At 41.5% G+C, this 27580-nt stretch overlaps 1 protein-coding gene across 1 annotated transcript; it reads right to left on the bottom strand.

Moving 5' to 3' along the window:
- Positions 1–421: 421 nt before the first annotated feature.
- dnaja2a (DnaJ heat shock protein family (Hsp40) member A2a) lies at positions 422–27580 on the bottom strand. Its single transcript, XM_078544338.1, has 9 exons — positions 27424–27580; positions 21415–21474; positions 19591–19814; positions 19430–19510; positions 18226–18359; positions 11274–11470; positions 2480–2624; positions 1972–2099; positions 422–1742 (listed from the first exon to the last, which is right to left on the bottom strand). Exons 1-9 carry the CDS (start codon positions 27499–27501, stop codon positions 1551–1553), a joined length of 1239 nt encoding a protein of 412 aa, XP_078400464.1. The 5' UTR covers positions 27502–27580; the 3' UTR covers positions 422–1550.

Below are 27580 nucleotides of genomic sequence, written 5' to 3'. Positions count from 1 at the left end.
TCAGTAATCACACCAAAATGGAGTTCTTCTGATTTTTCCTTCATGTATTTACTACACCTTTACCCTTCTACTAGCAGCTGTGCCACTGGGCTACCTAGATTTCATTCCATCAACCCCTCCACATCTCCACCTCCCTTGCATTCATAAGATCCTTCTTCAAACCTACCTTTTGGTCACACTCTGACTTGGCATCCTTTTTTGTTTTTATACTTCTGAAGCCCTTGGGATGTTTAAAAAAGTATTTATATGTTAGTTGTTCGTGTGCACCGCTAGATATATGAACATAGATTCCATGAACATAGAAGTTTTTTAAAAGTTGCTATATCCCCAACATCTTGCTCATTTTAAAAAAATGGATCCAGTGAGTAGCATGTTGACTTAAATCAAATTCAAAGCTACTGCCCAATGATTCCAATAAAAATAAATATCTGTCCATATCTTTAATTGATTCCCATTACTGAAACAACTGATTGTATCCACAATGACCACCACTGCAGATGCCAATCTATCCAATTTTCATACAGGTAGCTTTTGCTACACATATTTAGCAGACTACACATTATTTTCAGCAAATGGCTGTTACATGTATCACAGCTAAACAAAGGTCTGCCCCAAAATTCGCATAACAGCCAAATATTTAACAGTGCATACAAATGATTCTAATTTTTTTCAAAACTTTTAATTTGAACAAACATTTTAACAGATGACTCAATTTTGGACTTCAGAAATAACTACTTACAGTTTGAGCATGAAAAAAACATTTTAAATCATTGTCACAATACAGAATGGTCCAAAGGCTTTGCCAGAATTTAAGGCAATGGGAGGGATGGAGGAAAAGCAAAAAAAACTGCCCAAACTTCATAAAGCAAACAGAATTGAGCCTGCTTCCAAGCATGGGTTCAGAGTTTTAAAATAATTCACTGTTGCAATTTGAATTTATTACTTAACAACCACAGAACTTTCAGGATTCTAGAAAAGAACCGCGTAACCACATTATCTGTTACTTTGCTTTAACATTTTTTGTTGAAGCTCTAGAAAACTTATAGATGCAGCTCGACTTGGGTTGACATGCAGCTGTTTGGAGATATGCGCACCACTAAATTCTTTATTTCTACTTATGTTAGCAGCTCATGTGATTTCAGCCCATACATCAAGTGTACACAAATAAGGGCCATACAACATCAGGAAAACATTTTTTTAAAATGGTAGCAGAAGAAAAGCAAAGAATTTACAGAAACTTTTCTTTAAAAAAAAAAGCAGAGATACAAGGACAGACAAAATTTGTGATACCAGTTTAATTCGCACCAGCTGCTCCCCTGCATAGGTCTCAAAGAATTGAGCACCTCACACTGTGCCATGGTTAGTTTACTTTAAATTATACATTCGGTAAATATAATTAAAAGTTACATATACAGCAAAGAGATGTCCATCAGAGTTCCTCTGGATTGAGTTGTGACATAAAGTCCAGTTTGGCTCTTTAACAAAACCAGATGAAATCTGAAATTATCCAAAACTGAACAGAACATGGTTTGCAAGTGTTTTACCAAAGTTTACTGATGGGCACACTGTACACCAGGGCCAGTGTGGTGGCCACTTTCATCATCAGAGCTATCATTGTAGGCTTCCCGTCGGTGTCCTCCTGCAGAGCCACGGGTACTATCAAACTCCTGCAGATCAACTTCCTCAATGTCACCAATCACATCAGGAACATCGGGCCTGGCTGGGAGTAGATCTTCTAGTTCCTAAAGATAACACAAGTATCAACTTTACACATACATTTCTTTGGAACATAAAATGTTAGAAATCAATATCACATTTAACACGGAGATAATAAGATTTTTTAAAAAATCTTGCTTTTTGCACATTATTAGGTTCTTCATTATTACACGTTTTCAAGTGCCAGATGCCAAAATATCAGATTGACAGGACGGAACTAAACGAGTAAAATAAGGATTTGAACTTCCAACTTACAGCTATTTTTTCAGGGCTAATCCAATTATTTTCAGGGAACTGAACATCAAACTTGATATATAAGTTGCCTTTTTCAAATGGATTACGATACTGCGGCATTCCTTCGCCTTTAACAACACGAACACAACCTAATTGAAGATATAAAATACAAATATCAGAACTGCCCTTTGTCAACTGAATAAAGGATTGTAAAAGGAGCTGTTAGCAACAAACTAGGTAGCTTCATGGTCACTATTATTCATACTAGTTTTTTTTTAAAAACTCCCGATTTAATTAATTAAATTTAAATTCCTCAAACACCTTCGTATAATTTGAACTTGTGCTCCAGATTATTAGTCGAAGATTCCTAGTCCAGTAACATAACCACTATGCTACCATGCCTCCCAGATCTTGTTTTAATCTCTATTATGTTAGAAAATTCTGTGTATTGCAATAATTTTAAACAACCTGTACTGATAGAAGACTTGTGAATAGAAAGTATTTCGTCCACACCATTCTTATCCATTACCTGGCTCAATAACCTTTCCTGGAGGATATTTCACAACAATCTGCCGTCCATCCAAATGTTGGAATGTGAATTGAAAGCCACAGAGTGCCTCAACAAGACCAATTTTGTGGGTCATGTGCAAGTCATTTCCTTCTCTTTGAAACACCTAGGAATTTCAAAAAAATGTTATATAATGTCAGTGATCTTGGGAACTAGCGTAACTTCACATTTTAAAGAGCATAAAAAATGTGAAACTAGATGCATCATGCAGCATGGCTCAAGCAGTGCATCATGATAGTGCACTTCAACTGTGCTCCAGGTGATCTGCCTAACCAATATCGGGTAAAACAAAAAGAATCCAAAGCAAATGCAAGTTTCCATTAGTTACAAAGGGCAGGAATAGTAGGTTGACTATTGAACAGTAGTTGCAGTATCACCTTTAAACATTTGTGCCTCAATCCAAGTTTTTATTTGGCAATTTGAGTTTTGCCCATTTACAGTTTTTGATTAAGTATTTTGCACAGAAGTTATTCAGCGGACTGACGGCCACATTAGGTATAAAAAACAGAAAATGCTAGAAATACTCAGCAGGTCTGGCAGTATCTGTGGAAAGAGAAAAAGAGTTAACGTTCAGGGTGATGACCTTTCACATTTCTAGCAGTTTTGTTTTTATTTTAGATTTCCAGTATCGTAGTATTTTGCTTTGGCACCATTAGATCAATGGCTACCACTTTTGTTTGAAGAAATTGCATTGAGTTCCCAAGGAAATACGTTCACATTCCATGAAACAATGATTCAAACATACATTTTGCAAAGCCATTGCCTATGTAGCTTATTCTCAATCTATGAAGTCAATGTATAATTAAAAGCATTTACATATTTTAAAAGGGTGTACATTCACATATAACGTTTCACTGAGCACCTGACCACCTCCTGCAGTACAAGGATTGCCACAGCAGCCCGATGATACTGGACCATGTGATTTGCATAATGGAGAAAGAGAAATGATTCTGCTCGTTTGGTCCTGAATTCTAGGTATTTTTTGAGCTTGGGAATGGTGGGAAAGGTCCTTGCAATAATACAGGTCGAGGTTGGTGCCCTTCATGGCTGTGTCAAAATAAACTATTGCCAAGAACACATTTCAGACTATTTGTGCAGTTCCAAACAGGGGTCATGGTGTAGGGGATAACATATTGGCATAGATAGACGATTGGCTAGCTAACAGGAAACAGTAGGTATAAAAGGGTCATTTTCTGGTTGGCAAGATGTAACAAGTGGTGTGCCACAGGGATCAGTGCTGGGGCCTCAACTTTTTACAACTTATATAAATGATTTGGATGAAGAGATGGAAGGTAGGGTTGCTAAATTTGCTGATGACACAAAGATAGGTAGATAAGTAACTTGTGAAGAGGATATAAGGAGGCTACAAAGGGATATAGATAGGTTCAGTGAGTGGGTAAAGGTCTGGCAAATGGATATAATGTGGGAAAATGTGAAATTGCCTATGCTGGCAGGAAGAATAAAAAAGAAACATCTAAATGATGAGAGATTGCAGAGGGATCTGGGTGTCCTAATGCATGAACTGAAAAAATTACTATGCAGGTACAGCAAGTAATTAGGAAAGCTAATAGAATGTTATTGTTTATTGCGAGGAGAATTGAATATAAACGTAGGGAGGTTATGCTTCAGTTATACAGTGCATTGGTGAGACCACATCTGGATACTGTATACAGTATTGGTCTCCTTACTTAAGGAAGGATGTAAATGTGTTAGAAGCAGTTGAGAGGTTTATTAGACCAATGCCTGGAATGGAAGAGTTGTCTTATGAGGAAAGGTTGGACAAGCTAGACTTGTATCCACTAGAGTTTAGAAGAGTAAGAGGCAATTTGATTGAAACAAAATCCTGAGGGGTCATGACGGGTGGATGTGGAAAGGATGTTTCCTTGTGGGAGAATCTAGAATTAGGGATCACTGTTTTAAAATAGTTTACGAAAGGAGAATTTTTTTCTCTGAGGGTTGACTGTCTTTGGAACTCTCATCCTCAAAAGGTGGTGGAAGCAGAGTCTTTGAATATTTTTAGGGAGAGGTAGATAGATTCTTGATAAGAGTGGGGGGCGGGGGGGGGGGGAGAAGGTTACTGGGGGTAGGTGGGAATGTGGAGTTGAGGTCAAAATCAGATCAGCCATGATCTTATCGAATGTCAGAGGAGGCTCAAGGAGCTAAGTGGCCTACTTCTTCTCCTAAGTCATATGTTAGCATGCATGTTCGTATAAACATCACCTGTCCTGACCAAATAGGTTGAAGGGTTTGGTGGGGCCAGTCTGCTAGATTGGCTTGCATTCCACCAACAACCTGGTAAAAGGGTAAGGTATGTGCAATGCCATTTTGAATTTGCCACCATTACTTGCAGGCACTCATGTTGAAGATCTGACTTCACGTTCCTTGCTATTGCTGCTCTACTGAATGGACAGTGATACACACGTGCTGTCTCATTCTTGGTCCTGGAAGAACAGCAGTGCTTATTGGAGGAGATAAAAGTTTGCTAGAATTTGTTGGGGAGTGAAAGAAAAGTTGGGTTACTTCTTGCTGATTTCTGAAAGTATTATAGGGGTTCAGGAGGTGGTGCTTCATCAGGATATTACAATACTGGTAACGTTGGTGAACTTTGAGAGCTTGTGAAAGGACAAAATCTGGCCCACTTGGACAGCTGGCCTATTATGGCACACTCTTGTGTGGCGATCTCTGTATCCAGCTGAAATGAGTCATCCACATTATGCCACATTGGGAAGAGGGATTTCTTTTGTTCTCAAAGGGTGTAAATATAGTAGGTTGCAAAGGCTTTCAACCAACCTCAAGTGATTTTGGGAAGTGATGATGCTACAATCATGCAGTTCTACCCCAATCAATCACAGTGCCTGGAATTCAAGAGTCAATGTCTTGCCTTATTTTTGGTATCTGGTGGCATATGATGTGTATTTACAGCTCCCTACCTTCTCAGACAAACTTGGAAATGTGATGGTTAAAGTCATGGAAAAGGTGGATTGGTCCCTTGTTGGACAGCATCTTTAATCAGCGTAAGGCACAAGTAAAAATGTTCATCTTTATCAAAAGCATCATGGGTTGGTTGTTCCAGGTGGTTGGGTGGATGGAAAGGCAGAATTTCTTTTGTGCCAGGTGGTGTTTTTGGGTGTGGCAAGTATACCAAGGTATCTTAAGTCAGTCACCAATGAACCACGTATAATGTAAACCCTGTTTAAGAAGGGAGTGAGGCAAAAGACGAGAAATTACAGGCCGATTAGCCTGACCTCAGTCGTTGGTAAGATTTTAGAGTCCATTATTAAGGATGAGATTTCAGAATACTTGGAAGTGCATGGTAAAATCAGGCAAAGTCAGCATGGTTTCATCAAGAGGAGGTCATGCCTGACAAATCTGTTAGAATTCTTTGAGGAGGTAACGAGTAGGTTAGACAAAGGAGAGCCAATGGATGTTATCTACTTGGACATCCAGAAGGCCTTTGACAAGGTGCTGCACAGGAGGCTGCTCAGTAAGATAAGTGCCTATGGTGTTAGAGGCAAGGTACTAGCATGGATAGAAGATTGGCTGTCTGGCAGGAGGCAGAGAGTGGGGATAAGGGGGCCCTTCTCAGGATGGCGGCCGGTGACTAGTGGAGTTCCGCAGGGGTCAGTGTTGGGACCACAACTTTTTACTTTATACATTAATGATCTAGATGAAGGAACTGAGGGCATCCTGGTTAAGTTTGCAGATGATACAAAGGTATGGAGGGACAGGTAGTATTGAGGCGGCGGGGAGGCTGCAGAAGGATTTGGACAGGTTAGGAGAATGGGCAAAGAAGTGGCAGATGGAATACAACGTGGGGAAGTGTGAGGTCATGCACTTTGGTAGGAAGAATAGAGGCATAGACTATTTTCTAAATCGCACCTTCTGCGATTGCATGGGAAAGTGCCGTGGGAGGGGGTTGAGATGTTGGGGGTGATGGAGGAGTGGGCCAGGTCATCTCCAACACCTCAACCCCCTCCCGTGGCACCTTCCCATGCAATCGCAGAAGGTGCTACACCTGCCCCTTTACTTCCCCCCTCCTCGCTGTCCAAGGGCCCAAACGCCCCCTTCAGGTGAAGCAGCGCTTCATTTGCACCTCCTTCAATTTGGTCTACTGCATTCGCTGCTCCCAATGTGGTCTCCCCTACGCTGGAGAGACCAAATGCAGACTGGGTGACCGCTTTGCGGAACACCTTCAGTCTGTCCGCAAGCATGGCCCAGGCCTTCCCGTCACTTGCCATTTCAATACACCATCCTGCTCTCATGCCCATCCTTGGCCTGCTTCAATGTTTCAGTGAAGCTAAATGCAAACTGGAGGAACAGCACCTCATCTTCCAATTAGGCACTTCACAGCCTTCTGGACTTAACATCGAGTTCAACAACTTTAGACCACTGAACTCTCTCATCCATCCCCACCCCCCTTTTTTCTTATTCATTTTTATTTTTAAATTTTTATTTATTTATTTACTTTCCCCCCCACTTTTTTTTATTATTTAAAAAATTTATTTCCATTTTTATTTATTGCTTTATCCCCAGCTTTTAGCCTTCTTGATCTTTTTTCCCATCATTGTCCCCTCCTCCCACCCCACCCCCCACTAGGGCCATCTGTCACTTTCCAGAGTGCTCACCTTGGTCCTGCCATTATCACATTCTGCTTTCCACTCAATGTCACCATTAGCACCTCCTGTAGCCAGTACCACCACTATTAACAACCCTTTAACCTTTTGTTTATGACATCTTTTGCAATCTCTTCTTTGCCTCCACCTATCGCTGGCTTTCTATCCAGCTTCACCTGTTCTGCCCCCCTTAAACAGTATATATTTCACCAAATTTTTACTGTCCTTTAGCTCTGAAGAAGTCATACAAACTCGAAACGCTAACTGTCTTTCTCGCCACAGATGCTGTCGGACGTGAGTTTTTCCAACACTTTTCGTTTTTGTTTCAGATTTCCAGCATCTGTAATATTTTGCCTTTACCCCAAATAGTTAGCTGGAGATAGAAGAGGAAATATATAGGCAAATTGTTGAGAACAAACAATAGGACTCAGTAATAGAAGAGGATTTAAGCTACCCGAATACCAAGATGAAATCAGTGTAAAAGAATGCGTTCACGATGGGTATCAGAGGCAGACTGAAAAGGTTTCATTTTAGAGGTACTGATCAGTTATGACTTATCATAGCTATGGAAAAAGAAGATAGACCAAGAGCAGAAGTTTTAAATTTAGGAAAGGCCAATTTTACTATGCTGAGATGTGATTCAGGAAAAGAGGACTTCAAATAGCTACTTGAAGATAGATCAATGTCAGAGCTGTGGGAGGCATTCAAGGAGAAAGAGGGCTCCGAACAAATGTACACTAACTGAAAATGGTTAGGACTCGCAAATCTAAAGCAAGAAAGGAAAGTTTGTCAGATTCTAAAAGCTTAATACAGGAGGAAACCTAGGCGTATAGAAAGTGCAGGGATGAAATTACAAAGGAAATCAAAGAGGGGGCATGGAAAAATATTGCTGCACAAAATAAATGAAAACACAAAGATGTCCTATAGATACATAAAGAGCAAGAGGATAACAGTCAGAGTTGGGCCTGAGACTAAAAAGGCAACCTGCATGCAGAGGCAAAAGATGTGGGCATGGTTCCTAGTTTGTCTTCACAAAAGGCATGGTAATTAAGGAGGAATGTAACTGTGAGGAGGATAGTGTAGAACTTCAAAAGGACATAGACAAGTTGGTGGAATGGGTGGACAAGTGACAGATGAAATTCAATGCAGAGAAGTGTGAAATGATTCATTTTGGTAGGATGAATGTGGAAAGATAATATAAAAGATGAAGGGTACAATGTTAAAGGGGGTGCAGGAGCAGAGAGACCTGGGGGTATATGTGCATAAGTCATTGTGGCAGGACAGGTCGAAATTGTGGTTAGCAAAGCATACAGTACCCGAGGCTTTATTAATAGGGGCATAGAGTGCAAGAGCAAAGAGGTTATGTTAAACTTGTATCAAACACTGGTTCAGCCTCAAATGGAGTATTGCATCCGGTTCTGGGCACCACACTTGAGGAAGGATGTGAAGGCATGTGCAGAAAAGAATGACGAGAATAGTTCCAGGAATTAGCAACCTCAGTTACTTGGATAGACTGGAGAAGTTGGGGCTGTTTTCCTTGAAGAGAAGGTTGCGAGGAGATTTGATAGCGATATTCAAAATCATGAGGAGTATACACAAAGTAGATAGGGAGAAACTGTTCCCACTGGCAAAAGGATAGAGAACAGGAGAACACAGATTTGAGGTAATTGGTAAAAGCAATGGGTGAGTGGTTGGGGTTTGGAATGCACAGAGCAGCTGAGGCAGGTTCAATTGAGACATTCAAGAGGGAATTGGATTAGCCGAGAAGTAAGAACGTGCAGGGTCACGGGAGCAGGCGGGGGAATGGCATTTGGTAAACGACTCTTTCAAAGAGCCAGCGCAGACACAACAGGCCAAATGGCTTCCTCCTGTGCTGTAATAATTCTGTGAAATATTGGATGGGGCAGAGAGAGAGAAGACATTAAGGGGTTTAGCATTTTGAAAAATCATCAGGCCCAGACGAAATGTATCCCAGGCTGTTGCGAGAAGCAAGAGGCATCAGCAGAGGCTCTAAACCTAATTTTCCAATTCATTCTGGCTACAGTATGGTGCCAGAGGATTGTAACATTGTGAACATCATCAGAAACAATTCTGAGGGACAGTATTAATTGCCATTTAAAAAGGCAGAGATTAATCAAGGGCACTCAGCATGGAATTGTTAAGGGAATGTCTGATTCACTTGATTGAATTTGAGTAGCAAGTAGGGCTGAAGAGAGCAGTGAGTTTGATGTATTCTGCATGGATTTTACCAAGGCCTTTAGCAAGTTATCACATGACAGATTGATTAGAAAAGTAAAAGTACTATGATCCAAAGGAAAGTGGTAAGTTGGATCCAAAATTAGTTCAGTGGCAGGGGGCAAATGGGTATCTTTGTGACTGGAAGGTTATTACAGTGGGGTTGCACAGGCTCAGTACTAGGTCCCTTGCTTTTCATGGTACATATCAATGATTTAGAGTTAAATGTAGGGATGATGATTAAGAAGTTAGCAGATGATACAAAAATCGGCCACATGAAAGGAAGGAACGAGGAAGACTGCAGGAAGATAGTAACGGTCAGGTGGGCAGAAAAGTGGCATGTGATATTTAATCTGGAGGATGTGAGAGGTAATGCACTTGGAAGGATAAACGAGGCAAGTGAATACAAATAAATGGTAGGATACTAAACTGTACAGGGACAAAAGAACCCTGGAGTGCATGCCCAGAGATCCTTGAAGGTAACAGGGCAGGTTGATACAGTTAAGGCGGCATATGGCATACTTTCCTTTAATCAGCCAAGGCATAGAATATAAAAACAGGGAGAATATGCTAGAACTGTTAAAAACATTAGCTAGGCCACAGCCAGACCAATGCATCCAGTTCTGGTCACTGCATGAGAGGAAGGCTGTGATTGTACTCCAAACAGTACCATGGGTATAACTACACCACATGCATTGCAGTGGTTCAAAAAAGGCAGCTTACCACCAAGGGAAATTAGGGACAGGTAGGAAATGTTGGCCTTACCAGAGATGCTCACATCCCACGAACGAATAAAAAAAATTTACAAGCGTGTTGCCAGGAATGGAGAACCTTAGCCTCGAGGATATGTTGACTAGGCTACAGTTGTTTTCTTCAAGACAGGGGAGGCTGAGGGGAAGATTTAATTGAAGTGCATAAAACTGAGGAGCCTAGAAAAAAAAAATCAATAGGCAGGACCTATTTTTCCCTTAGCAGAAAGGTCAACAACCAGAGGGGATAGGTGTAAGTAACTGGTAAAAGGATTAGAAGAGAGTTGGGAAGAATTTCGTTCACCCAGGAGGGTGTCTGGAACTCATTGCCTGAAAGTGTTAGAACCCTTCATCACATTTAAAAAATATTTGGGTATGCACTTGAAGTGCTGTAACCAGCAGGGCCACAGACCAAGAGCTAGAGAGTAGGAATAGGCTAGAGAGCTCTTTTTGGCTGGCACATGCACGATGGGCCACATGGCCTCCTTCTGTGACATTTCATTTCTATGCTTCTATAAGTTCCAATATCAGTATGGCAACTGCAAAAGCAACAAAAAAAACTTAAGAAAATGGAGCTAAATGCAATCTGCTCTATAGATAATTTATGAATTAGTGAGAGATATGAAGGAAATACCATTTTACTCCATTGTCAAAAACAGGTTACCTGCTTAATGTACAAGAACAGCAATCAACACCAAGCTTGAATTTCAGAACTGTAGCAGTATTCTGAACCATTAAATTGTAGCATATAACATGACTCCAGACACCTCAATAGCAAGTAGCTTCAGGTTCACAAGTGACATATTTCAATTTACCGTTGAATGCTTAATAAAAATAAGTAGACAACTTCTTTGTTCCTACTTTAAAAATGCAACCGGACTTTTTCCCCACAACTATTTCATTTAAAGTGCTCGCATTCTGAGTCAGGCCAGCTTTCTTTTGTTGCTGTTTCTACCATGAAATCTGCCTTAAATGAAGAAACACAGCCACTTGGAGACATTACATGAATCTTGATGTTATCTAATAGATTTCAATGTGTTTTCACCCTATGTTAGACTAATTCAGCTGAATACCCGCTAAACCACAGCAGCAGTTTTTGAGAAATTAGAAACGTGAAAGTTCAGGTCATATTTATCAACTTGCAGTTAAGTCAAGTACCTCATGATCCTTCTCTTGTAGTACAAGGATAATATCACCAGGTTCCACACCAGGAGACTGGTCTGCTTCTCCACTGAATGTAATACGCTGCCCATGCTTCATGCCTTTATCTATGTGAACTTCTAAAATTTTCACTTCTTTTACCACCTTCTTTCCCTCACATTTCTTGCATCGATCTTTTTCATTAATAACTTCACCTGTAATATTCAGAAAAATATGGCTCAAGTTGTAATATAGAATAAAAAAGCAAGCTTTCAAAGGATTCAGGTTTAATACTTGCACCATGCAGCTTTTGTTCAGATAGTTTCAGGGATATAAAGATTAGATCTAGAAACAGGTGCAATGTAACCTCTTGTGCATACACACACTAGAATCAAAAGCAGTTTACAAAGCAATAGCATTTACAGATTTAGATTAAAAGCTTAATGGGTTCTAGAAACTTGTGGTGGTTCATGTTTTAAGTTTCCTTTATAAAACAGACATAGCAACAGCAACTCAAAACAATAGAACAGAAATTATAAGGCTATGCACCTCACAGTCACTGTAGGCATGACTAGTTCAGATAAGGCTATAACATTGTAGAACTAAATCTGTAACCATGCTCAAATTTTGGTGAGGCCTTGTGCTGGTATGAATTTTCTTCCTTAATATACTAAATTTCCAATGCCATTTTTCATAGGAAGAAACATATAATTCAGTGTACGTTTTGCTGAAATATACGTGCCTTAGCACACAAGGATTTACTTTGGAGGCACAGCAAGGGAGAGACAGAGGGCTATTTTTGAATTTGTGACAGAAGAGATTGTATCTAAAAATGAATTATCTTTACATTATCTGCAAATGCTCAGGTTACAAAGACTTTTGCCTACCCAGCGTTGAAATTTAAAATTAACATGGTTCAATTTAACAATGTATTTTTAATAGGAAGTATTTAAAAGATTAAAAAGTAAACTAAGGTTTACTGTGAGGTCTGTATGTATTCAGGATCACATAATTCTAATTAATTAAGGTAGTGGATACCATTTACAGTCCCAAACCCCACCTTCACCATCATTGGGTATGTCCTCCTTCAATGACCAGACCCAGCAGAGGTTGTGGCACAGTGGCACGCAGTCATGAGAGTGACCTCAAGAGTCCTCAACATGACTCTGGCCACCATGAAGTGTCATGGCATCAGGTCAAACATGGACAAGAGAAACACCTGCTACCATCCTCAGTTGATCAATCAGCACCCCTCCATGTTGAGCTGCACTTGGAAGAACCACAAGGACACGGAATGTACTGTGGAGGGGGGACCTCAGTCCATTTTCCAGGAGAAGCTCAGTAGCACCACTATTTGACCACGCTGGCCGAGTCCCAAAGGATATAGCCACCAGACTAGGCCTGCAGCAGGTGCTGAAAGAACTAACACAAGGAAAACACCTAATTGGCATCAGCCTTGCCCATCTGCCTGTCACAGGTGCATCAACAGTGTTGGCAGAAATAACTACCGTACCGCCCTTGTCTTCACACTGAGGACAGCCTCCATGTCATTTGGCACTACCACCTTGCTAAATGGGATAGATTCAGATCAGATCTAACAGCTTAAACTGGCTACCCATGAGGTGCTGTGGACCATCAGCAGAATTGTCATCCATAAACTGTTAACCTCGTAGCCTGGCATATCCTTCACTCTACCATTATCGTCAACCCAAAGGTCCAATTTTAATTCAATGAAGAGTGGAGAAGCATGCCAAGAGCAGTACCAGTTGCACCTACAACTGAGGTGCCAACCTGAAGAAAAAACACACAAACACATGTACGTACAGCTGAAGAAGCATGCTCTAGTCAGAGCTAAGCAATCGGACAACCAATGGATCAGATCAAAAGTTTACAATCCTGGCACATCCAATTGTTAATGGGGGTGGACAACCCCCATTCTCAATGATAGCACTACCCAGCATGCGAGTACAAAAGACAAGCCTTTGCAATGATCTTCAGCCATAAGCATCATATCAATTCACTCCATATGATAAGAAACAACACTGCATACAGCAATGGTTATTGGGCCTGACAGAATCCCAGCTTCAGTTCTCAAGACTTGCTCCAAAATTAGTTGTGCCCCTAGTCAAGCTGTCCCAGTACACAACAACACTGACATCTACCTGACAAAATGAAAAACTGCTCAGGTAGGCCCTGCTCATACACAGCAGGACAAATCCAATTGGCCCATCACCAGTCCATCAGCCTACTTTCAATCAGTAGCAAATTGATGACAGAGCTTATTGATAGAGCTATCAAGTGACATCTATCCATCAATACCATGTTTACTGACACTCAGTTGGGGTTCCAACAGAACCACTTGACTCCAGACCTCATTAAAGCCTCAATCAAAAATGGACAAAAGAGCAGAATTTCAGAGGTGAAGGTACAATGAAAAGCCTAGCAATCAATGCAGCATTTGACTGAGCATGGAATTAAGGCACATGGGTTAAACTGAAGTCAATGTATACTACCTTCAACATAACATGTCCCAAGGCATCTAAGGAGCTATTAGACCAAAAGCTTGGTCAAAGAGGTAGGTTTCAAGGAACGCTGGAGAAAGACAGAGATTTAGGGAGGGAATTTCAGAGCATAGGGTCCAGGCCGCCAACAGTTGAGCAAATAAAATTGAAAATGCTCACGAGGCTAGAGCTAGCGCAGACACAAGGGTGGTGGTGGTGTGGAGGCTTGTTGGGGGGGCGTGGAAAACAGGTGTTGTAGTGCAGGAGGAGATTAGAGACAGGGAGGAGGAGCAAGGCAATGGAGGGATTTGAAAACAAGGATGAGTTTTCAAAAGAAGCATTGTCTAGCCAGCAGCCAATGTAGATCCGCGGGCATAGGGAGGGCAGGATTTCTTGCAAGTTAGGAGGTAACAAAGGCACGCATGGGGGTTTCAGCAGCCAATAAGCTGAGGTCAGGGCAGGGTCAAACAATTATATGGAGGTGGAGTTGTGGTTAATATAGAAGGTAACCTTACAGAAAGTTAAGCTGCTGTGCTTGGGGAAGCAGCAAATGCAGCTAGAGGGATAGTCTTGATATTTGTAACTTAAAAAAAAATTATGAGCTCCTTACACTTATTACTGGAGGTGAGGGCAGAGCAGGCAGGGGGGGATGGTCTGTGGTCAAGAAACCTCGTTTTGACTTCTTGGCTGATCTTTGAATACTGGGCAGATTTACTAATGGAGAGCATTGTCCAAAACATTTTAATTGGTCTCACCAGATCTGCCAATGAATGATTAAATGGATAACACAAAGGAAGATAGTTGTAGTTGTTAAAGGAAGGTCATCCCAACACCAGGACAACGCTGGAGTTTCTGAGGGCATCTAGTCTCAATCACCTTCAGCTGTTTCAATGACTTTCCTTCCATCAATGTTGGAAGTGGGAATGCTCACTGATGATTTCAGTGTTCTGTTCTATCTACTCAGATAATGAAATAGTCCACATGCACCAAGACCTGGATAACATTCAGGCTTGGGCTGCTAAGTGGCAAGTAATATTGCGCTACACAAGTGCCAGACTGGCTATTTCCAACAGAGAGTCTAACCACCTCAACACTGAATGGCATTAGTATCATTTAATCCTGCACCATCATTCAGGGGATCATTTAACTGGATCAGCTACATAAATACTGCGGTTACAAGCATGTGTCAGGGATTGGATGTTCTGCAACAAGCGATTCACTTGAATCCCAAAAGCCTTTTCACAATCTCCAAAGGGTTATGGAGAATTCCCCACCTGCTTAGATGAACACAGCTCCAACACAAGTTGTTCAACACCATCAAAGACAAAGCAGCCTGCTTGATCAACACTCCTTCCATCACCAGTGCACAGTTTTACCATCTACAGGGTGCACCACAGTAACTCCAAGGTTTCTCCTTGAGCACCTATGAAACTCCTGACTTTTACTAACTAAAAGGGAAAGGGCAGCAGACGCATGGGACCACTATCCCAAGATCCCCTCCATTCTGACTTGGAAATATAGTGCCACTCTTCTTTATTGCTGGGTCAAAACCCTGGAACTCCCATCCTAGCAGCAACACAATATAGACCACATGGTTCAAGACAGCAGTTCACCACCACCAATGTTCCTGCCAAGCTGCATGCATGCACTGTTGCACAGCAGCTAGAAGATACCACACAGGCCTCCTTCAATTTTAAATACCATATAGGTTTTTAAAGACACTGCACATTGAAAGAACTGGTCATGCGCAACAACACAATTTTACATGGAACACTGCCCAACACCACCTTCTCAGGGCAATTAGGGATGGGCAATTAATGCTAGCCTTGCTAGGGGCACCTACATCCGTGAATGAATAAGAAAAATAAATTCAGGACAAGGTAGCAAAATCAAGATAGTGCAGTTAAACAGCTCCTTTCTAGGGCATACACATGTAGAAGCTTCAGACCTCTGACCATCTAGCAGATCAGTTTTGCTAGACTAGGGGCGAAACTTTCTGCTCCTGTCAGCGTCAAGGATTGTGGCAGTGGAGACACTAAATTTGGCCTGATGGGAAAATGTCAGTTTTCCCGAAAGTGGAAAATTAGTTTGAAATTTTATTCTCCCAACTTTGATTGTGTGTTAAAGGCAGGTCGAGTTTCCTGCTGATCTAGGTCAGGAACCATATTTGCATGCATTCTAATCTCATGAAAAGACCAAGTCGTGGAATTATGTTCCCCTCCAAATTAAGTGCCCCAATAATTAGAACGGTCTGTTCCCCAACCATATATAAAGCGGTGTGCACTTGGCAAGCTATACTTCATCAATGGCTTCGAGGTATGTAGACGCTGCTATCGTCTACCTTTAACAGTGTTGCTGCAAGATTTCAGGTGATTGTATCACAGGCAGCTCCAAAGCTAGGCAGGGGAGGGAAGCAGGCAGGCATCTGGGGAAGGGGAAGTGTGTCTTAGAGGGAAGGGGGTGGTGTCGACAGTGAGGTTTTGGGGTGAGAACTCAGGGTACTGCTGGTAGGAGGGAACAGTCACAGTCAGAGGGGGAAGTGGGATTATGTAGGGTGGCAGACTCAGGGTGAGAGTTTGGCAGGTGAAGGTATCATCAGGTGGATCATGGAGGGGTCAAGAAAGGTGGCTCGGACAACAGGAGGGGGCAGGGTTAGGGTGGGCATGGGGATAGGAACAGGTGCCAGCTCTTAAGGGAGGAAAGGCATGTGGAGGTGGATGGTTACAGGGTCCAGGGCAACAGCAGGGTGGGGGTTAAGAGTGACAGCAGGAAAAGAATGGTGATTTTTGGGGCGGGGTGGTGATGGGTGAAATTTGGTGGGTGGCAGGGAGGATAGAAGGTGATGGAGCGTATCTGAAGAGCTATGTGCACCATTTTCTCATGGCTGCAAGTTGCTCTGTATGTGAATCCGCAAAGCGAAGGAAGGATCTTTTTAGGTGGGTGGAGTTTAATCTGCCACTTTTGCTCACCTTGAAGGGACACCCTTATAATTATGAGGCAACCGGCTGTCAAAGATGCTCAGATGCTGTCTCTATGGTGAAGCCTACATTGCAGCAGATTTGTTCCCAACATTCATAACATTGAGACACCAGCAAGATATGGAGCTACTGTTCCTTCTGCACCATTGACTGCAGCAGGGATGAAGGGAGGGAGGTGGATGCCTCCAAGGGGCACAGATGGTAGAGGACAGCCAACTCCTGACTTCAAACCTCCATCCTCTCAGCTGAATGGTCATGGCTGACAAGGGATCATGCAGTTGGTTTACTACGTTGCTGAGGCAATAGTATCTCTATAGTTTCGAGGGTAGTGGAGACAAGTGTCCACGTGAGGCTTCTCGCATATGGCTCTCATCACCCTAGTCAAAGAGCAATGTCTCCATATGCATTCATTTATGAGTGGGAGGAACACCCATCTCTGGTTGTCCAGAATGTCTTTTACCTAGAAGGGGTGGGCTGGGAATGCCACATCTCGAGAGAAGCCAGGTGAAGGGTTGGCTTGGAGATGGAGGGAAGCCTGTAAAAGGACATGCATACTAAATTTATCACTTAATTCGTTCAGACAGCCAACCCTGCCTTGGTAATGCCTCTCATTCAGATGAGGTGGAATTCCTGTCACCAGTTAGCACAGGCCCATGGGGAGTATGGGCCTGAGCAGCAAAAGACAGTAGGGTCACTATAAGGTCAAGAGGCTGGCGAACATGAACCACTGCAATGGCGAGCATTGGCCCAACCTTGGGAGTACCACCAGTAGTGCTCTTATCTACAGATGAGCAAAAAATCAATGCTAGAGCCACATTCTTATGTCCCAGAATGTGGTTGCTCATATCTGGCAGCTTCTCCAGTATGAATTGTGGATGCAAGGACTCTGGAGTAGTGTGAAGCTCATGGTCTGCAATGAATGTCTGTCCAGGTGCCTTTTAAATATGGGGCCAGGGCCATCAACCCAACGAGGTAATGGCAGGGCAGGCAACTTCCTGCCCACCCTACCACAAAATTTGCCGAGTTCCTCGCTGATGCATAATTAATCAGCCGAAAAGTGGAAGGTTGAACATGTTCACCTGCGCTGCCACCCAGCAGGAGGCACATCAAATTTTTCGCCTGCCACTGCACTTAGTCTTCAGAGTGGAAAATTCCACCCAAGAAATGGGTGTTAAGTCTGCCCATCAACTTTTACTTTTCACATTAATTATTGGGGACAAGACATACCAACTTAGCAACAAAACTTCCGTTGAGTCACTGGAGTATCAGTTGAGACCAAGTCCATATGGGGTTTACCCTGTGTAGACTAATTAGTAAATGTATCTGGTCATATGCACATTATCTTGAGCACATTTGTTTTCAAATCCAAATTTGTCCCCAATACTCTGGTGTAGGCTTCAAGTCCAAAAGAACAAACTCTACTTATATAAAAAAGTCCAGTTTATAGCACAGTTACTATGCTTTATACGTAAGCACAAATAAATTACTTACCTTCTCCATTACAATCAGAACACACAGACTGCATCTGCTGAACCATTCCTGGTGCCAACTGTCTAATCATAATCCTTACACCTCGTCCCCTGCAAGCACTGCATTTCTGAACAGCTCCTGCCTTGCCACCCTGGCTGTATTTAAAAATAAACATTTAGTGTTTCAACAAATGATTGCATATAAACATGTGATAAGAACAAATTTTGGGATGAAGAAGGGCTCTGGCACTTAATTGAAAGATATTCAAATCATCGCCATTATTGAGGGAATCACTTTGTTGAACCAAAAAGGCATTTGAACATAGCTCTTTCTTTCTCCTAGTTAAAGCCAGTCACAAGAGATGGAGATTGCCAAGATTAATCTCAAAAAAAGTTAAAGTAACATAGATGAACCAAGAAAGCATGCAAGGAATACTTGACAGAACAGATGTATAATTCAGTGATTAAAGAAAAAGTAGCAATGAAAGCAATTATTGCTCAAGTTTAAAAAAAAAATGATAAAGCCACGAATTTTCAACATTTCATTCTTTCTCATTAGAAGAAAAGTAGACATTTAATGGTCAACTACATTCTGAGATCCCATTTCAAATCACTATCTGATAACTTAAGCTATGGATGCCACGAGATTAGCATCAGGCTCTCCTGCAATGCAATCCATGGTTACTTTGTCTGCCATCACTCAATGAATAGCCAGTTGTACCAGGTACCCGAGAGCTTCCACCCTGGAACCATACTTCAACTTGAATACTTGCCTTCAGGAAAGCGAAGAATACATTGGGTGGGGGGGAGTTGGTGGGAGGCAGGAGGAAGACACTTGTCATTCTCCTATGAAATGGTCTAGACATTTTCAGTACTAATTGAGTTCAGTATCCTTTCATAAATTTTCCAAAGCAATAATCATTGCTTACTGGAAAGGCAATGATTCAAACTCCACTCCCATTTGACATTAAATTTAAAATCTGAGATAAGCCAAGAATCTGCCTCTCCACATGTAATGGTTGAACATTACAAAGCTCTTTGATATCTTCCAACTCTCTAGCACGATTACTAGTCATTCATCTCATTGCTGTTAAGTAGGAAAGCCTTACCTAAATGACATTTTCAATACCTTGCTTCAAGGGGCAGTAAACTTTTGCAGTTCTGTACTTAATGGTTTTAAAATCCTACCTCAATCAAATAATTCATGCAGTTTTAGCACAACTTACCCATTACATGCGCTACACAGGACATTTTTGCTTAGTTGCAGCTTGGTTGTTTTTGCATTATACAAGTCTTCTAAAGATACCCTGTTGAATTTAGAAGACAAAATATTAACAAGGCTATTAACATGCCAAAATAAAGCTTTTTAAATGAGAAGAACACTTACTTAAGGGGATGCACCATATCCTCTCCTCTTCGTCTGCTGTTGCGGTTTCTACTCTGACCACCCATGAATCCAAAGAGACCCCCACCAAAGATATGAGAGAAGATATCATCCATCCCACTTCCAACGCCACCACTTTCTCGCAAGCCTTGTTCGCCATAACGATCATAAAGTTCACGCTTCTCTGGATTTGATAAAACTTCATATGCAAAGCTTATTTCTTTAAACTGCAGACAAAAAGAAAGTTTTAGTATCCTCCAATCTCAATAATCAATTCAAAAATAAACACTATCTTATCTAGTCAATCAGTATTAGAAGCTAAAATTCATCAAAATACTGTTGACTACAAGTGAGTATCTTTAACATGGAAACTCTATACATGAAAGATTCAAGTTTATATTATAATTCTCAACTTTCCTACATATCTCCATGTTCTGCCAGGAAATAAATAGTCAGTCTATTCAAGGTTTTTTCCAAAGAGAAATGATGATCCAACTGAAAACTATTTGGTTTTATTACATACATTAGGTAAACTCTGTCCATGAAAGCAATCTGGTAAAAGGACAGATGAAGTGGTAGATAAAATTTCAGCATCATGGCCAAGATAGAAATTTTTGACAAAATAAGCATCATTTCAGTAGTGTCCTATTGGCTACCAATAGTGCATCTCAGTAGACCTGCTGGATACAGTCTTTTAATAAATGTCTGGGTGTTACAACAGCAACATTTGTCAGAATGTAAGGCATTTGGTGAATGGCCTAGGGCCTGACATGATCCTAAAGAATATTATTTACAACATTGGATTCCTTGCACATAGAACTTAAAAGGATTTCTTGCAAACCCCTCACTCAGAAAATACTTGACTTTGCAGTCCACAGGCAAACTAAGACAAATACCTGATTCACAGCCCTTAGGCCTAACATGAGGGACATTATTTTGTTCAGTAATATTGGAACAGCAAGGTAGTACTATAAAAACAAATATTCCTAACAATTGCCTTCACTATAGTCTCAGAAGTTGCACCTTCTGTATTTTTTGTAGGCCATTATGTGGCCTACATGCCACCCATTCAATAAAAAAATGCTCCGAACATTAAGGGCCAATCCATGGTCTATTATTCAAGTAAGAATATATAAGGAATGACTCAAACGATTGATATCAATATCATCCCTGAATAACCTGATGGCAGTAGCAATCAAGTCATTTCTTGGAAAGCCTGTTAAAGGATTTGACAAATCAACCAGTCAACAATTTAGTTTTGGAGGAAACATTACATCTCAATTGATTTCTGGGGTAGAACTGTTAATATTCCCCAGACATTCCGCAACCTATTTAATAAACTAGCTGAATCATACAGCATAAAAATAGATTGGTTTAATTCATGACCCAGCTGAATTAGCCTCTGACACAATGGCAGAAAGAACACGGTCATTGAATTTGAGGAAAATCTATTGTTTGAGGTTTCTAACCGACATTTAGAGACTCCTCCTGTAAGTAAAAGTGTGGATGTCCTCCACAGTCCAATTATCTATTATGGCTTATGCTAATGATAGAACCAAATCTCAGTATGGGGAGCTGTGCTTTCATGAGAACAAACTACCATTTGAAATTTTGGCAGGCTGGATACAACAAGTTGCATGATCCTAACCACCTGAACAGGATTAGCGTTTCAAAGGAGTGCCTGAACATAGGGATGCCCAATCACATGTCACTGAAGCTAGTTTAGAAAGAAGTGATCCATTTTTTTCATTTCAAAATTTCTCAATTCAAGTGTAGCAATATCAGATGTGCCCAAGTAAAAAATGTAAAAGGATTCTTCATCTTTACCTTGTCTCCAGCATTTGGATTTTTATCCGGATGGTATTCTTTAGCCAATTTGCGGTATGCCTTAAGAAAAATGAATACATTATAGATCAAACAAATTGCCAAAAATTTCAGTCAGCGTCATATTCCACATAATAAAAAGTGTTTAACAAAGAGGAAGAACATATTCATTCATTAATTACACAGTATGTTCAGCGAATTTAGCCAAAATTATGGCAGATTGTGGAAAACCATGATTACAAAAACTACAAATCGTGATGAACCCTCAAGGAAAATATAAAAGGCACCAGATATCTCTGATAAAAATAAATTACACAAACAATTGATTGAAATAATGACATTTTATTCCTTCACATGAATGAGGCCGAGAGCTGGCTGTGGTCCACACTGCAGCAATATGTACATGTAATTACAACTATACATTTAAATATCAAGAACAAATTGATCGGCAGCTACTAATATAAATAGTTTGTTTCTTTGAAATTTATGATACAAGCTCCTCCAATGTCCCTCTTCCCCTTTTACCTGCAAATAGAAAAGGCAAGGCCCATGTTTGGATACTATATCAAGCGCGGCAGCTGGCAATGTGGCTGAGAGGGTACAACAGTTTTAAGATTAACCTCGCCCTTGAAGCAACATCTAAACAGATGTATATCCTAAATGAGGCTTACTGGATAGCAAAAGGCGTGGTTAACTGCAGTAAACTTTTTCCCTTCCTTGCTTCACAGCAAACAGAGTCTAAATTTAAAGCCTCTACTGCCATCTCATTTGAGGTGCACCTCAGGCCAGGTATTGAATGATGGAACATCAAGGTCTGTGTTTTTGTTCCATACTGGGCAGTACTTCTTATGTACTGGACTTTGTGGGCAGCAGCGAAGCAACTTTGAAGAAAGCCATGGACTTCTCCTTTCCCGACTGCAGTTTAAATCTGGTGTCAGTATCAGTAGTGCCTGCAAGCAAGGTAAGCAGCCAATCGCACTGAAGTATTCCATCAGACAGCAACCAGGACATTAGAAAACATTGAACCTTCACTTTAATTTAAATTTTCAGATAGTGAAATAAATTAATGGATTAAAATAGAGGTTAAAATATTAACAAATTAAAAAATGTGGAATTATAATGGAGAAATCTGACATTCCACAAATATAAAAAATTAGCTTTTCAATGGCAGTGTGGGTGCTTAAGCAGTAATTATGAACTCAGTACATAGATAAAAATCCAGTCATATCTAATTCAACATGTAGCTTTTTCAAAGGCTTTTACAGCGAGAACAAAAGTGAATGTTCTCACCAACTCACTGATGGCTCAGGAACTAATGAGCCCCCAACAGTGTATCGACTGAAGGAGCATAGAATCATCGATTCAAACTTCTGCATTTCTGCGTACTCCCATAGCTGTCGTCAGTTTCCATGGAGTAATGACGGTGAACGCAGATAGTCATTATCATTGCAAAATCTGGGCCAATATGAGAGCTTGAACTACATTTAATGTGTGCATTTTAGAGTGACTGTTAAGGTAAATAACACTCATCTCAATCTAAGAGCAATCAACTGTACACAAAAATGTATTAAATATCACCTGCCTACAACGGAAGTATCCTGTGCAACTATATCTGCACTTTTTTGGTTATTGTTCACAATGACAATGCAGCAATATGAACCTCCCTTCTTGAATTCTTTCCTGCAAAACCCAGAGTTTCATTAAGGCAGAACATCAGAGCTGAGAGAAGTCAAAAGATTTAATAGAGGAATTTTGATACAGAGTAATTGAGGAGAAACTGTTTCCAGTGGCAGAACGGTCAGTAACCGGAGGATACATATGTAAATTAATGGCAAAAGAACCAGAGGCGTTTCGCCCAACACAACACATTGTTGTAATTTGGAATGCACTGTCCAAAAGAGTAGCAGAAGCAGATTCAACAATCGCTTTCAAATGAATTAGATAAATTTTTGAGAAGGAAAATGTGCCAGGCTGAGGCAAGGGAGTGGAATTAATTAGATAATGTTCAGTACCATTCAAAATGCCTCAGTTACTGAAACAGTCCCTGTCCATATGCGGAAAGACCTGGGCATCATTCAGGCTTCAGCTGATAATTGGCAAGTAACACACACCATACATGGGCCAGACAATGACCATCTTCAACAAGAAAGAATCTAACCATTTCCCCATGACATCTTATGACATCACCATCGCTGAATACCCAACTATTGTGGGGCATACTATTAACCAGAAACTGAACTGGCCCAGCCATGTAAATATTACAGCTGCTAGAGCAGGCCAAAGGCTGGGAATTGTTCAGCTAGTAAAACACCTTCTGACTCCCCAAAACCTGCCCACACCTTCAAGGCACAAGTCACGAATGTGATGGAATACTCCCACCATTTGCCTGGATGAGTCCAGCTGCAACAACACTCAAGCTCCATACCACCCAGAACAGAGCATCCTACTTGATCAGCATTCCATTCACCGCATTAAACATTCAATCCCTCCAACACCCATGCACTCTGGCAACAGTGCGTACATAAACAAGATGCAGTGCAGCAACTTACTAACTTAATGTACAAAATATATTTCAAAGGACATATTAGCAAACCAAAGACTTCATGAATATCCTAGAAATTTTAATGGTGAGAACTATGGAGCTACCATTTGTGACTGCAGCTATAACCATATAAAAGTTAATATATTGAGGATGGAAGGCTAAGTTCCAGGCTTCTGGTTTTGCACTTCGTTTACTCACCTCTGGAACATTGTGAAATCACGATTTTAACTCGCACATCACTCCAAAGAAATAAAACTATATAGACAAGAGATACCCAACTTCAAAGGAGAGAGAATTTCACTGTTGTGTTTCTGCCACTGCAATCCAGAACTAACACCATCTTTCCCTACTTCATTTACTCTCCTAAAATATAATAGTCTCTGTCTCATCTGCTACCTTTTGTATTTTGCACTCTTGGGTCCCTGTTGCTCCAAGTCTTGCAGAAAGCTCCATTTAGAATATACTGCCAAAATGTATTACTTCATAATTTGCCCACTCCATGATTTAATAATCCCACTCGAAATATTTGTGTGATTAATATTGGCCTTCATCCAAATAGCGTGGAAAATGGATCTAGCATTGACTCGTACACCACACTAACCCTTCCCCACTCTTAGCAACATCCATGGAACTTAAGCATTTGTTTCTCATCCATGAACCAACCTATCTATGCTGCTACAATTCCTCTCAGATCATGCATCCAGCTCCATTTTCTTGTAAAACTAAACCAGTTTCAGTATCTTCCAATGTTTTGAACCCTTTACACTTAGCAGGAAGAACAAATTTTCACGTGATACATTATAAAAATGTAACAAAACAGCATGTTATGCTTTTTATAAGGCAATACATGATAGAAAGAGAGGGGAGACGGTGAGGTTGAGAGGGGGAATTCCAGAGTTCGGTTTGGGCAGCTACAGGCATGGTTACCAATGATGGAGCAGGGGATAGGGAGGGGAATACACAAGGTCAGAGCTAGAGAAGCAGAAATTTGGGGGTGGGGGTGGCCGCGCTTAGGGCTTGGGAGTTTTAAATTGGCGGCATTGGAGTTAATGTAAGCCAAGAAGAAGAGGAGCAATGGGTGAGCAGAGCTCATTGTGGAATAGGGCACATACAAAGTTTTGAATCAGCAGAGGTTTAGTGCATTAATGATGGGACACCAGCCAAGACACTGGAGTTAGCATTGGAATGTTCAAGTCTGCAAGTGGCAAATATACTGAAGAGGATTTCAGCAGCAGATAAGACTGACACTTTGGTAGAAGTAAGCATTCTATTTGATAGAAAGAGATAGGTCTTTGCATAAGAAAGTAAATTTGTGAATTTCCCATGTGAAAGGCACAGGATTTTCAGTTATGTGAAAATCCATATGGAAATGCTGATTAAACTGTTCCCAGCCCCTTTAAAACTAACACTGTCTAATCTCTTGGTAGATGCAACAGCCCAACTTGGTGGCATTGGGTCGCACATGATCTGGAAAGACAAAAAGATGATTTTTCATTATAAATTGTCTGAAGTGGAAAGTATTTTATGTAGGAAAACAGCTGCAATTTTTTGTGAACATTCTTAATCTGAACAATTAGCACCCCAGTATAAGGTTCAAAGCTACGCAGAAGCATTCTGTACAAGACCATTCAGGGATTGGAAGCTTAGGGGCTGAAAGGAATCTCTGCCAGACCAATAAACTCCACATTAAAAGGAAAACAACTTCTGAGCTTCTACACATTGCACTGAGATACGAGTAGAAATTTCACAAGATCTAATGTCTTAGATTTGAGTTTGAGAAAATTAATATAAAAATTAACTGTAGTTATTCATCTTTTCCCCCCCTCTATTATTTCTAAGAAAAGTCACAATAAGCCCTACATTTCACAAATAAAGTTACATTTAAATTTTGAATTTACAGCACATATATTTTTCTTCCCTTTTTTTCTTCCAATCCTCCCCCTTATTGCAGTATCATTTTACTGCTGGAACACAGTCCTACTGGCTCCAGTACCTTGAACAAGAAACCATTCTTTATAAGAGTCTGGACAGCAAATGTCAACAGATTATATGACTGTTAATGACCACAGAGGCACAACAAGCCGGATCTCCTCATATCAGACCAGTCCAGGTCACCAGAAAGATGTCAGTAGTAAGAACTATTGCCCAACCCCCTAATTACACAAATACATACTCAAAGAATGAATTGAGCATCCGCATACATCAGTTGGCTCAGCACTGGTCAAGAACTGAATCTCAAATTTTCATGGTCTGTATTGTTCAGCTTCTTTCTCTCAAAGTGAGCAGGCAGCTCATGTTCAACTTCCCTTTAGATATAGGCCAGCTCTGTACAGCACACTCTGTAAATGATTATAAGACCCCCTGAGCAAGGTACAAAATATATTCGGTGCATCTATCACACTTCAAAAAGCGAGAAGCGTAATAGGCTGTAATTCCATATTTTTTTTTAAAGAGATAGGGAGACAGAAATCTATACCTCTGCCACCTTGCAATCTGCAAACTTTCATCACCCAACAGCAACCCAAACAATTTATTGTTATTTGGAGCAATAGACTCTAACGCGAAAGGAACAAACTTAGGCACAGTTCCATTACAGCAGAATAGGGTATATGGTACAAGATCGTCTTACATAATCACTCATCAAGAATGCTATTTGGTACTGACACAAAAGCGAAAAGACGACTTCAAATGCTAGTCGGTTACTTTTTTTCCCCCGATTGTGGCCGCCTTGCAGAAATGCAACCTACCTTTTTTTTCCGAGCTACCTACGCCTGTAGGTGCTTGAACTCTCCGGCCGCGACACCATACACGGCCTTTCTAGATTACAACCCGGCTAAATTTATCAGCAGCCTTTCAAACGCTTCCGCCGTCGCCGTCACTTCCCTGCTGAGAGCTCTCGCCAACGTCCCGCCCGCTGCGGCAGCGGCGACGGGGAAAGCCGGGCCCGGGGGGGGGGGGGGGGGTGGTGGGGGGCGGGGACACTAACACAAAATGGTGCTGCAGTCTCTGAGTCAATGAAGCGCCCCCGGGTGTTTCTCAATCCCGCACCCACGCCAGTTACGCTGGGGGGGGGGGGGGGGGGGTTGTGAGGAGCGCCAGCGGATGCCGGTGACAGCGGAACCGGCAAAACATTTCCTCTCCCCTTCCCCGCAGTGGCAGGCGGCCCAGCTCCGCTTATATAACCCACACAAATTAGAAAGGTGAAAGCAGCCAGATCCGCAGCTCAGTCGGGTTTGACCCGCTGGGTGTTAATTATGTTTAACTCTTCCCCACCAGACACCCTCCCCCACCCCCCAACCCCGCGGGGCCCGGCCTCGGCAGCGGCCTAGCCGGTCAGGCCTCGAGTTGTGTATTTTTTAAACCGAAAGCCTCCGCTAAGGAGAAACCTGGCGGGTCACCGCACCGCCGGTGGGGGATGGGGATGTGTTTTCTTTCCGTCCTCTCTTGTGTCGCCCAGACCGGTTACTGACCTTCTTGAGTTCGTTCTCTGTGGCTCCGGAGCTGACTCCGAGGATATCGTAGAGCTTTGTGTCGGCTACAGACGCCATCGTGACAGAGAGAGGAAGAAGCTCGAGCACCGGCCGCAGGCTGCCAGGCTCCGGAAGTGACGTCAGCCCCTGGCCTCAC

The sequence above is a fragment of the Cetorhinus maximus genome, chromosome 6 (genome assembly GCF_964194155.1).
Source record: "Cetorhinus maximus chromosome 6, sCetMax3.hap1.1, whole genome shotgun sequence".
Classification (NCBI taxonomy): Eukaryota; Metazoa; Chordata; class Chondrichthyes; order Lamniformes; family Cetorhinidae; genus Cetorhinus; species Cetorhinus maximus.
This window is presented reverse-complemented; position numbering and strand designations above follow the sequence as displayed.

Excerpts from the sequence above, each read along its gene's own strand:
- dnaja2a (XM_078544338.1), bottom strand. The coding sequence starts at position 27,501 with ATGGCGTCTGTAGCCGACACAAAGCTCTACGATATCCTCGGAGTCAGC. Across the intron at positions 11,471-18,225 it reads TTCTGATTGTAATGGAGAAG|GTGAAGTTATTAATGAAAAA; the intron begins GTAAGTAATTTA and ends TGAATATTACAG. Across the intron at positions 2,625-11,273 it reads TACAAGAGAAGGATCATGAG|GTGTTTCAAAGAGAAGGAAA; the intron begins GTACTTGACTTA and ends TGAAATTCCTAG.